At 35.3% G+C, this 13,668-nt stretch overlaps 1 protein-coding gene across 1 annotated transcript; it reads right to left on the minus strand.

Moving 5' to 3' along the window:
* Positions 1–733: 733 nt before the first annotated feature.
* LOC127097955 (uncharacterized) lies at positions 734–1,929 on the minus strand. The gene has a single exon (XM_051036453.1). The coding sequence runs from the start codon at positions 1,699–1,701 to the stop codon at positions 1,189–1,191; it is 513 nt and encodes a 170-aa protein (XP_050892410.1). The 5' UTR covers positions 1,702–1,929; the 3' UTR covers positions 734–1,188.
* Between the last annotated feature and the right edge of the window lie 11,739 nt (positions 1,930–13,668).

Consider the following 13,668-nt stretch of genomic DNA (forward strand, 5'->3'; position numbering starts at 1 on the left):
AATCCACTTTTAAAATGTTACAAAACTTTCTAGCTTTCTTAGTCAGATGAATCACTTCATTTAATCACCACACCATCCACCAATATTATATCTTTTAGAAAGACATTGATTAGGAGAAATAAATTCATCCATAACATCCCCTAGTCTAGTAGCTAGAACATTCACCATTAATTTATATAAAGAACCAACCAACAAAGTAAATCTAAAATCAATTAATAAAGAGGAGAAATAGACTTAAGAATTAGGGTAACAAGCATGGCCATCTTTAATAAATTATTTTTTAAGATAATTTGCATGCCAATTAAATAATTAAATCTATTTAAAATATATAATAATAACAACCATTTACAATATATATATATATATATATATATATATATATATATATATATATATATATATATATATATATATATATATATATATATATATATATATATATATCAATCATGTGATTGTTAATTTTAAAACCACACTTATGAAACAAACTTTTATGTAAGATTTGATATTTAAGTATTTTTTTAGAAATTTTGACAATGTTTTTTTTATTATGATTTTTTAAAAAATTTATTATTAATGAAACAAATGTTAAATAAAATTGATTTTAGTAATATGATAATTTTATATCCTAAAAAGTCAAAAGTATAGTAATTTAAAAAAAAATATTTTTACTATATAAAAAATATTTGATCTTAAATTTCATATTAAACTTGAAAATGTGTTGGACCAGTCCTGATAACAAGTAAGAGGCAAAACTTAGGAGTTGTTGAGCATCTATTTCTTTATTTTATTATAATTTTATTACAAAGTCTAAGACAATCCTTTTGAATCCGTCCAAAAAAGCAGTTTATCCTTTTGAATGATTTACACTTAAATCTTCTTTAAGACAAAGCAAGAACGAGAAAGTACATGTTATTTTACTGTCCATCCAATTAACTAAATATAAACCCCATCCCATGTTGCCAATAAAATATCATAGCATGATTATAACGCGCAAACTTGTTTAGTCCACAAATGAATATTTCTTACCTACTAATGATACTATATCTTGACACACCTACAACCCCATAATTTTTTGAAGCTTATTGTATGAATCAACCAAATTAATCTCTATCAAAACCTAAATTTTTCTGTAACGAATTCTATTAACCTCTTGCAAGAAACATTGATAGTAATAACCTAAACCTATCATCTTGAGGTAATTGGTTCTTCATTGATAGTGTCCAGAATAGGTTTCTTTGATCTACAATAACTTAATCTATAGCTAAATCCTGACTCCACTCCTTCTAAACTCAATCTCGGAACGCTGTCGTTTTCATCATTATTAACACCACCACGCGAACTCTCGTCCGGTTGGACACGTGTCTTTCCGGCACGTAACCGTTTCGCAGCAGAATTTGCCGCCAGAAAGAGCACCGCCATGTCAGCCCCCGTAACGACAGAGTTGAGTCTTCTCATTGGAAAAAATATGTAAACACTTCCGAGTTCCAGCTCTTCGTCTGCAACAAGAGGAGAGAATCTTGTAGAAATGCGAAGAGAACGAGAATTGACTAAGAAATAGTTTGGATTCTCTAACATAAGCTCCGCGGCTTTCATGATTTCTCTGAATTGCTTGACTTCTCCGGTTGGAAGGATTACTCTTGTAGCTTTGGCGTTCCTCATCAATGGTGGAGCTAAGGTGCATGAAACGTAATTTCCCATCACAATATGATAAAATAAAACCCTAATTTGATATTGTTGGAATTAATATATCTAGAGCTGGTAGTTTGAAGAGAGAAAACAAAGGTGTTTGTATTTCGGTTTGAATGGGTTGAAGGAAGGTATAAGTGTATTTATATAGTTAGTGGAATATAATATTGAATTAGAATAGTATATACGATATTGAAGTGAATGTGCATGTTGTTTATTGTATTTGAAGAAATGAAGTGAAAGTTGCAAGTGCGTGTGTCGGTTTGAGACTCGTTGACCGGTGTTTGTGCTGGAAATAGAATGATGAGACTAGTATAATGCGCGTAGTGGTAAGGGAAAAAGGGGAGAAGGTCAAATGTGATATTAGTATGCAGCACAATTTGCAAATGCAATATGAACAAATTCTAAGTGGACAGATAAATATTAACAAAATTCTAAGTGGACAGATAAATATTAACAAAATTCTGAGTAATAAATACCGAATTCAACTGATTTATAATATTATCTTATTCTCTTTTGGTACAAGTAGAAAAAAAATATTTAAAAAATAAAATTTCAGTAGCATCACCTATTACGAGATTACTAAATTTTAAGAGGAGGCTTCGCAAAAGGCCAGAATGCCGCTTCGCAAAAGATCAGGATGTCGTATTATTTCCTTACTCATATTTTGTTTGACAGTTAGCACAAGCGTTCTCCTCCTTAATAGCATAAAATATTTGAACTCGTCATTCTATAAAGAAAAATTCTTTAATATTGTGAAGAATCGTGACATAGTGATGTAAAACATTAACAGACACTAAAATAAGTTTGATACTAGAGTTAGAGTCAGAATAACACATCAAGTCTTTGATGTCAAGTTCTCAGACCATATACAGACCATGATATAGCGTCATCGGCTCAGCATGAAGGATGTTGGAATAATCAATATTACCCGCAAAACCGTGAACCCGAGCGTCATCGTTATTTCGAATCAATCCACCAAAATCCGAGACGTTGGGATTGTCGAGGCTATTGTCATCAACATTCAAAATCATATTACTACATTTGTGTGCCTTCCACTATAAAAAATACATTTAACCTCGAGCGCGAAGGGGATTTAACCTCGGTTACCCAAGCGAGATAACAAAGAGCGTCATAAAAAGTATCACTTTACCTTTTGGTTTTTACTAAACCGACAGGTAATGTATAAAGGTCGTGGTTTCGATTTCTGGGAGATTCCTTTTGGAATTTTTAAATGGCGAAAACACCTTTCACCTCGATTTTGACATTCAACCGACGGGTAAAACACGATTGAGTTTATTAAATCTAATATGAATTGTTTATTTCACTAAGCTTTAACTGAACATATATCTTCAATATTTTCAAGTTCTTTATTCAACACTTCCTTTCTACTAATAATTCTTGAAAGCATAAAACTTGATGCTTTAAAATATGAACAAATATTGAAGAAAGTTTCCCGAAATCTAAAAGTATTGAAGAGATTTTAATAAAAAAAATAGTATGAGATAAATGATGAGTTGCATAATGATAAAAAATCATTAATCAGTGTAAGATAAGTTTCAAACACAACATAATTTTTATATGATTATTTCCAAAATTTATTTAATAGGTTATATGTTCAATGAGAGGTTACTGGAAAAAATAATCGACATTAGATAAAATAAATTCAACTTTACAAAACAAGATGAGACATGCACAAATAATCACAAAAACATAATATCAATATCAATATCAAACTCAATAACAACAACTAAACTACAAGATTAAACTTCTAAGCTCTTGGGTCTTAACAACAAGAATAACAACAACAACAACAATAAGAAACAATAACAACAACAACAACAATAAATAACGACAACAACTTAAAAAATAACAACCACAAGATTAAACCTCTAGGATTTTTGGTCCCAACAACAACAACAACAACAACAACAAGAAACAATAACAACAACAACAACAATAAACAACGACAACAACTTAAAAAATAACAACCACAAGATTAAACCTCTAGGATTTTTGGTCCCAACAACAACAACAATAACAGTAACAATAACAAAAACAACAACAACAAACAAACAAGGACAACAAGGGCGAGAACAACAACAATAGTATAACATGAGTAGTAATGTTTGAGGTATCAAATATGTGAAGAAGAAGTGAAAGGATTTTTTTTGGATCTTTCATTCCGTCAAGAATCGAAGGAGAGTCTTAAACACATATCATCTTTGTATTAAGGATGATTTGTGTTTAGGATTCTCGTTGTTTAGGGCTCTTCGTTGGGGTTCTCATTGTTTGTGTTGTTTTAGCTGAATGGTACAAGATAACCTATAAATATTTTATAGAAACAAATTCACCTCGGTTTGAAAATAAAACGGAGGTAAAACATGACTTATTTTTATATTATTAATAAAATATTCCGGAAGGCGCCACATTTAATGAAATAAAAATATAATCTAAAGTTGTTGGGATTCGAAGCATGTATGTGAAATTAGTTTACCCATTGGTTTTCAAATAAACCGACGTAATAGATTGTAGATTTGTTTTATAAAAAAACATGGCACATCCATGAATTATACCGCGATTTTTTGATATGTGAGGTGAAATCGTTGTCATAAAAATGTAGTTATTATAGTAGTGATAAGACATATTATGCTTAAACTAACAGACTTGTATAATTTACTATGATGAGTTTCAAAGTATAGGAAGATACCATTTCATTCGTAAGACACAGTTAGTTCCTAGCGTGCCATAACCACCAGTAAGCAGGCAAAAAGATAGAGTCGCCATTGATGCCATGTCTAATTCAATCATATAAGCCCATTAGAAGTATAATGGGATCAAGAAGGAAATATATTTCCAAAAGTGAGTAGCAATTTCACAGTCTCTCAAGCATTGTAGAGTTGTCTCAATGAACTGATTACATCTAGGACTGAGATTCGTCTGGAGCATACCACGATGGCACAATATTAATCTCGTAGGAAGGAACTTATTTAAAGCCTTCCAAAAGAAGAATTTCACCTTATCTGGAGCAGTAATAAACCACACCCACTTCCAAGAGTTATTGTATGTTGTATTCTAAATAAATTCAAGTCTATTGAGTCAGTTATAACCATCAAGAGCAGTATGGATACCATCTAAATTGTGTTTCTAGGTTAACTGATCAGACACTAGAGAATTCAAACTAGTGGGAAGCATTTTCAGGCGATTACAAACAACCTGAGGAATATTAGTATATAATGAACTGATGTTTCAATTCCTATCCAAGTAAACATCATTCACTCACATTTCATATCGTGGATATCCACATAGAGAACTTGCTCCACTAATTTCCCTCCCCTATACCAATTGGAAAACCAGAAATAGGAGTTATCATCTTCAATCTAAATGCAAATTCATCTTTTAGAGTAGAGAGAGATTTTGTAATTGCATTCTAAGTATTTGATCCCGGTTTCTTTTTCATATTAAGGAAAGTTTCCTCAATGATGTACTTATGCTTTAAAACTTGACCCATAGGGAATCACAATCCCAGTGGAGACCCCAAACCAGCTTATCCACACATAGAAGTATTAACCTCTCTTATTTTCTGGATTCCAAGACCACCCAACTTTTTGGGCTTAATGCTTTTATTCCTGCCAACAAGATGCACCTTAAAGTTTGAATTACCTTTTTAAAAAATAATTCAAAGAAAATCCTACCAATAAAATCACAACTTGGTTAAGGTAGCCAAGCCATTTGCATATAATAATTTGGGATGGAGTTTAAGGACACACTTAACCAGAGTCAAATGATCAACCTTGTTTAAAAATTTATATTGTCAAGATGCTAACCTATGACTTACTTTCTCCTTTAGTAACTCAAATTCCTGATGTTGAAGATGACCATGCAACATAGGGAAACTCAAATATTTCTATAGAGTAAGAGTTCACTTGATACCTGTGATGGAGACCATTAAATCCATTTTACTCCTCTTGATGGTAGAGGAGAAAATCACCTTTGATTTAGCAATATTCAATTTAAGGCCAAAAAACATGGAAAAAAATTCAAGATATCAGAAATTATACCCTACTTGTAAGTTAAAAACCTTCACAAAAAAGAAGAACATCATCAGCAAGAAAATAAGAGGAGTAAAATGGACTCAATCATTGTTAAGGATTTAAGTAGGGGTGGCAAACAAGCATGTCCGCCCCGCAAAAGCCCGCAAAAAATGGGGTGGGGCGGGCATAGTTGAGGTATGTGTCTAAAACCTTAACCCTCCCTACACAAAAGTGTGGGCGGGTCGAAACTTGCCCGCGGGCACTGCACCTTTTAGGTCTAAAAGTTTATAAAATTATGCTAATATCTATGCCTACAAAAGCCCACAAAAATTTGGGTCGGGGCGGGCGGGCACATTAGAGGGTGATGACCTAAATCCTTGGCCTTCCCCGCACTAAAGTGTAGACAAAACGGGTATGCCCAACGGGCCGGGCCCGTCTTTCCATCTCTAGATTTAACTCCAAAAAACTTAGTTGATAGGTTTAATGATATATGATATGACTACGCTTTCGAGCAATTTATAGTTGATATTATTTCGAACGTAAAACGACCGAAAATAAAAACAAATGTTGTAAAAATTAGTAAAATGAACTCTCACAATATGGGGAGACGGTTTTGCCCAATAATAAAAAATAAGGTCGGACTTCTTCATTGCATGAGCCTTTTTTGACTTTTAATCACTCTGAATCAACTTGGATATTCATTGTGTGAACTTCCTTTTGAAGTGCCAAAGATTACTTATTCTTTAACTTGTAACTTTACTTTCTTCAAAGCAAATAAAATTATAATGTCCAAATAAGTATAGGGCGTGTGCGTGTTCCCCTACAAGGGCAGGGAGACTTAGAGTCCCTAGTAGGTATATTACACGGTTATGACGAGGCTAGCTCACGGTTACGAGTAACCCTGTATTGTGGTTTTTAACGCTTCTTTGGGGACCGACTCACATGAGGTGAGGGGTCTGGATGATGGTCGGCGCTGCTAGATTGTGGGCGGGCGGTTAGATTGTCGGTGTTAGGACTGTTGGGAGTGAAATGCTCAATGCATAGTATTGGTGGTATTGAATGAATATGACTTGATCCCCCATCCCTTTAAGGGATGGGTGTCGCTCCCCGGATTTCCTGAATCCAAGTACAAACGCGAAAAGGAGTTGGCGCGGAAAGAAGAATAGAGTCGCCAGCTATGTACTTTTATCCCAAAAGGAGGGAAAGGTAGTACTGCATAACCAAGAGGGAACGGATAAAACAAAGTCTCGAACCAAAGAAAACTGAGTAAGGGGGCCGGTTACGTGAAGGGAAGGTTATCGCACCCATTCACGTCTGTGGTACTCCACAGGATCCACGTTTGCTATTTATGTCTAAAGTATGTGTGTAAAAGGTCTTATATGCGATGCGAAAGAGAGAAAATCAAAGTAGGGAAAAGAAAGAGTTATTGCTCGCACAGGCCCTACCCTGCTGCATACGTATCTCAAGAAGGATTGAGAATCAGAGCACCGTAGCTCGGCTAACCTATTTTTGTTTGTTTTGTGTTTTTTAAATGAACAACGTTACTACGCAATCTACCGGATGCTCGACCTTTGGAGACTTACTCACCTGTAGTAGAAGGAGTTAACATGTTCTTAGGAGAAGAAAAATCAAAGAGTTTGTTTGTGTTTTAGGAATGCTCATGCAAAAAAGGAAGTCCTAGACGAAGGAACCGTGCTATCTTAATTGACATGCAGACGAGAGACTATACGAAGCCTAGAAGTCCTATGGGGAGACGATCACACCACACAAAACATATAGCATAAAGTACACGCACAAACGAGGGGGGCTCAAACATACATGGGTAGGGCTTTAGTCAAGAGGGGTCATATCAACCTCGACAAACAAGCCATGGAAAGGTAATCAAATGGGATCTTATCCACTGACATTGAACGTCAAGGTGAGCAGATTAAAAGGGTAATGAGGATAAGACCTCATAGCTCTTAACCCTGGACAGGGTGAGCTCATGACAAAGCGTGGGGGGTTTAGACAGATGGAACCCTCTCTACTGACTGACCGGACAAAAGATCTTGGGCTTTTGTTTTGAAGCATCGACACATAGTGCGAGCATAAAGAACGACACACTGAATAACGGGGGATTGACTACTAATCCATTGTATCCGTCAATTGCCTCTTTATGGAGGTCTTTAGCACTGGTGCCTCCTCTTGGAGGTCTTTGGGCACAAAAGTAAACACACAAAAACATTGCCTCCTATCGAGGTCTTCCAGCTAAGAAAGCGGTAAAATACTGGAAAAATGTAAAAGGGATCAAGAGATCTACCACACGGATGAAAATCCGAAGTAACAGCAACTAAAGAAATAAGAAACTCAGAGATCTCTCTAGCTAGCACCATCAAAGAAAACAAGTCAGCAAAGCAATCAGAATAAATCTCCAAATGGTATCCCACAAATAAAGTGGAATACCAAGCAAGCTATCTCTTCAAGAGTCATGTGAGCCCTCACAAAAACTCAACAAACAAGTTAGAATAACAAGAAGGGGTGCAATCAAGAGTTGCACCAAATAAGAGAATCATAGCAACAATAGTGTCAGGTAAATAGTGCACGGATGCAATAGAAAACATGTCACAACAAACACAAAACAGATTAGAGAGCAAACAGAAAAACCAACTACTGTCATGATCGCTACTGCTTCGCTTAGCGAAGACTTAGCGAAGCTTCGCTACAGGTTCGCTTAGCGAAGTGCTAGCGAATGCCTACGGGTTCTGGGTTCTTCCTTGATAATAGTCCAATTTCAGAAAACCCTAAATCCTATGGCACCCATTTCAGAAACTAAGTGATTAAACATTCAAGGCATTGTTCTACACATTCATGCACATCTAAAAACCCAATCTCCCAAATTCGACCCTAATGATTCATTCTACATAATTTACACCATTGAAAGCATAAAAGAATGGAGACAGAACAAACCTGATTGAAGAGGTTGATTGATTTTGAAATGTAACGGTTAGGGTTTGCAATGCAACAGTTAGGGTTTGTGTGAGATGGAAGTGAAAAGTGTGAGAGTCAGAGTGAGAGTCAGAGTGAGTTTTTTCAGTGTGTGTGGAGGCTGCACTAATTAGGGTTTTCTCAAATGAATTTTTAGAATTTATATTCTGATTTTCTGTGGCTTGGTGGGCTCAAAATGAAGGAAAATCAAGTCCAAGATCTTTTGTTATTTTTGTTTTTTATATCAGCAAGCTCGCTAGGCGAGTGAGGTAGCGAAGGGTTCGCTATGCGAGCACTCAGCGAGGCTCCTGCGAACACTCCCAGACTCGGATAAAAACACAGCTAGCACTTACTCGCTAGGCGAGCATCCAACGAGCAGGTAGCGAGCAATTCCAGTAGCAACATCATCAAGGTTCGCTGGAGCGAAGGAGGAAGCGTGGGCTTCGCCTAGCGAAGGATTGCTCGCCTAGCGAGCATGACAGTTCATGAACAGACCTTTGTCCCTTCAAGATGAACGTTTTGAATGATGAATAGGCCCCATTTGAACATGTTGGAAGTATCTCAAGTCATTCCCTAGTCATTTGACCCTCAGTTGACCAACAGTTGACTTTTGACTTCACAGTTGAATTTTGAACTGTAGTGAGCCCATTAAGCTTAATCCTTTGAAGAAAATCTCTGAAAATGAAACCTTAGCTCCCAAGAGCTCTACATAACATCCATAAGACGTTCAACCCAAGATTGCATCTCAATCCTTGAGGAACCTTACTTTGACCTTGATACCCAGATGAATACAAACTTCTTAGAAGACACTTTCTTGGAGCTAATTCTGATTGACATGATGAAATGCAATATATGTTAAATGACCTAAAGTGAATGCATGAATGAGGAGGGAAAATTTGAGGTGCTACAATGGGTATTAAGGATATTATTATGGCATCTTATCCCTTGAACATGGTCCCAACCGTTTTCCTTTATTAAGGATATTATTAACCGACTACATTTTCGGAGTCAGTGAGGACTTTCTCTCATTGAACTTCCATGTTGGATAGACCGCAAGAGCGACCCTAGTGGATTACGCCTAGACGACCCAATAGTCAAGCAAGGGGCGCCCCAAGCTAGAACCTTGCAAAATATGACACTACAGGTCCCTCAAGCATGAGGGTTTTCTCATCAAAGGGCGAAGTGTTTAGAACATCTTTCCTTTTTGAGCGTCCCTCGCTCAAGTGACGATCCCAGTGATCGAGGGTCATTTTGTAGGATGATACCTTTTTCATGGGTTAGTGAAATAGCAGGCGAGTCCCTTAGCTGAAGGTGCACGCAATGGTAGGCAAAAATATTGATTGTGGTTCTCGCCTGGTGAGTCAACACCCAGGTGTCAACAGTCTAAAGAGTCATCCTGGGGGATTGACCATCCATGGAAAGAAAAAAGTGGCAGAGAATTATGCCCTGGTATTAGCAAAAGCTAAAGCTCAACGTTTAGGGGAGGATCATCTTCTATTTCGGGCTAGGCGGTGGAACCCACCAGGGGCACAAATCTTATGCCCTGGTGGAGCGATGTCAGTTCTGACTTGCTTCTCTTCAAAAGCTCTCACCTCCTGTTTTCTAAAGAGTTCCCTACCGAGTACCAGACCCTTTGTTCAGAAAATCCTTCCCCTATCAAAAATATGAAATTTACACTTATATTAAGGCTTTTGATGTTTCAACATGAGTTGTGCATATTGTAGTCAAAGTCTATTCAAGCATGTTGTCAAAATATGTTAACTTGTATTCTAAGTTTGTATGTCGAATTGGGCCTTTGTTTAAGCTCAATTATTTAAGTTAGCTTGTTGCTTAAGTTCTCTTAGTAGTCTATAAATAGACTAGTTCTCTCAGGTTATTGAGAGAGGTTAGTTATTGGTATTTACTTGTAATCTTTAACCCTTATTGAGAAAGTGAATAGTAAAATAGTTTTAACCAATTCTTCTTCTTCTCTCTCTTTTGTAAAACCTAATAGGGTTTCTTATGTTTGTTTAAGAAACTCAATCTTTATCTCATATTTTGGTTTGTTTTTGACGACATCAGGTCACAACATTACGACATACATGTATTTTGACATGGTCCAAACCCATTGGACACAATGTCTTATTCGCCTCATAACTACAATTCGACAATGTGTTACCTTCTAGAAGCAATTGCAACAATTCAAGCAATTCAGTGAAGCTTTTATCCGTCTGACCACCTCTTGCCTTAAGATTAAATAGTCTTACCACGACTGGCAATTTTGTAAATTTTTTGCATCTCGGATATAATTTTTCCATGTCACTTTTCAAATTATCTTTCACATGGGCTTTCTTAAAAGCATCTACTCTAATATCACAAATCATATCTTATAGAGTATCATTCATAAATTCATAATCTTAAACTCTATGTGACATGTCGTTTTTTGTCACTTCACCATGCCATATCCACTTCATGTAATTTTGAATAATTCCACCACAACCACAATGATTGAATATTTCATCCCTTGGATGTTTTTGCTTATTTCGACAAATTTTACAAGGACACCAAAAAATCTCATTATTGTTAGGAAGGTTTTTTTGTAAGTTCCAAAAATTGAATCACTTCATTCTCATACTCTTTACTTAATCTATTGGTTCTCATCTAACTACGATCAATAATAACATACAACTTCTAAAAGTAAAATAAGAATGAATATTCCAAAATAATACAACAATAACAATAAACAACAACTACAAATACCTAAAAAAACAACATTATATTATACCCTAAGTCTAAAAAATTGTGACAATAACAATAAACATTAACAACCACTATAAATACCTGAAAAACAATACTACATTATACCCTAAGTCTCAAAAACCATGACAATAACAGTAACAACAACAACAACAACAACAACAATAACAATGACGACGACAACAACAACAACTATGACTACAAATTCATCATCAACAACAACATGGAGAGAGTTTGACATACTAGAAAAGTTTTGGTTTGAGGTTCGAGCTTCTTTCGGTCTTGGAGAAGATGGTGTTTCAGTTTGTTAGGTGGAGAGAATGGTGTTTCAGTTGAAGAAAAGTGCTAGGCCGTAAAAAGTGAATGATACTTAATATTTTCACGAGTGAGTAAAATATTATTTAGAGTTACATCTTGAGTTTCAGAAATATCGAGAGAATAAAATCGAGGTAAAAATTGTGTTCAATTTATTTAAATAAAATATTAATCAACTTTTAATATCGGTTTTCTAAAAACCCGATGTATAACCTGATTTATAAAATAATGGAGAAGTTTTGGTTCTAAATAAAGCATAAATTTATAGAAGTTGGGAATCGAAGCTCAAACTCTGAGCTACATAACATGTTGGTTTTCTACAAAACCAAGGGATAAGATTAAACTTTACAAAAATGACATGTTTCAGGTCATTTGACATCAGATTTTCATTGGTTGAGGTGAAAGTTTTCTCATGAAATGCATTATTTGTAGTGGTGCTCAGTTTAAGAGTGTTCGAACTTTGCTATCGAACGATGTTAAACATGTTGTTCAACATTTCGTTAGCACCTTGTACATCGAGGTTCGCTTGTTGAGTGTTTAAGCCAAGTAAGGCTTCAAGTTGCGTAACCAGAGATGGAAGATGAGTCTTTGTCAAAGTAACATGAATATATCTGGTCAATTGCGAAGTTAAAACCAGATCTGGATGCAACGGAACAACTATTTCAGGACCTACGAAGGAGGGAGAGGTGGTGGATTGTTCGCTGCTAGAGCAACGACAACAACTTCGCTTGCTGCAACGGATATGGTAGCCTTAGATCTAGTCATCCCCGAAAATTTTATAAGAATTGAGGATATGAAAATCTGAGGAAACATAATTGAAATTATGCCTGGACGAATCAAGACATGTTTGATCCTTGTACTTGATCGCAAATGTTTTCACTCTGTTGATTGGAGGAGGTTACAAACTATTATGTTTGAGAGAGAATGTGAATTTGTGGAAATTGTAGGAATTGAAAGTAGATTATCATATACGGCATAATTGTTTCGTTTGGGAACCATAAATAGATGCAGTTGAAAAACTGATGATCTTGAACGATGATGATAGCGGATCATGGCCTCCAGATGTGGTGGAGGGAAGGGGCTTACAAGATTAGTTCTCCAACATTCAAATATATATATATATATATATATATATATATATATATATATATATATATATATATATATATATATATATAAAGGAAGAAGAGTCAAATGAAAATTGAATTTAAAATGTGTTACCTAAATTTCATGTTTTCTCTATAAATAGAGAGAGAAAATATCGAATTAGATATTTGTTAGTTGTAATTTGCGACGAGGCGTTGGATGCATATTCAGTTGAGATCTCTCTCTCGTGATCATATGGATGATAATCTTCATGCATTGTGAAGATTATGTAAGGAGTGGGACCCCATCATGGTGGTTGGTTTGGGTCGACGTGATCGGTCTAAATTATCTGGGGTCGATCTAGTCTGCTCAGAATAATTCGTATCAACCAACTTATACAAGTTCTATAACAATTGTAACGAGAATTTTTACTTCGTAAAAAAACTTAAAACTAATGATAATACTCACTTTCGTAAACACATTATCGACTTTTAATTGTGTCAATCTTCTGCTTTCTAGCTCAATTTGCGCTATTAAAACCTTTTTATAAGAAATATATTTTCTCTGTTGACTCTCAGAGTCAACGTATAAATAATATGTATGTAACAAACACTTTTTACATTTAAACACAGAAATTGAAAAGAAAAAAAATCTGGAATGGTCTACGCTCATCCTTTGAATCGGACCCAAAGAAAACCAGTTCATTCTTTTGAAGGATTCACACTTGAATCACTTGAATAGTCTTACATATATTAAATATAAACCGCCATGTGTTTTTACTGTTCATCCAATTAATTGAATATAAATCCCATTTATGTTGTCAATAAAATATCATATCATATGA

Source organism: Lathyrus oleraceus, chromosome 6 (assembly GCF_024323335.1).
Source record: "Lathyrus oleraceus cultivar Zhongwan6 chromosome 6, CAAS_Psat_ZW6_1.0, whole genome shotgun sequence".
NCBI classification, from domain to species: domain Eukaryota; kingdom Viridiplantae; phylum Streptophyta; class Magnoliopsida; order Fabales; family Fabaceae; genus Lathyrus; species Lathyrus oleraceus.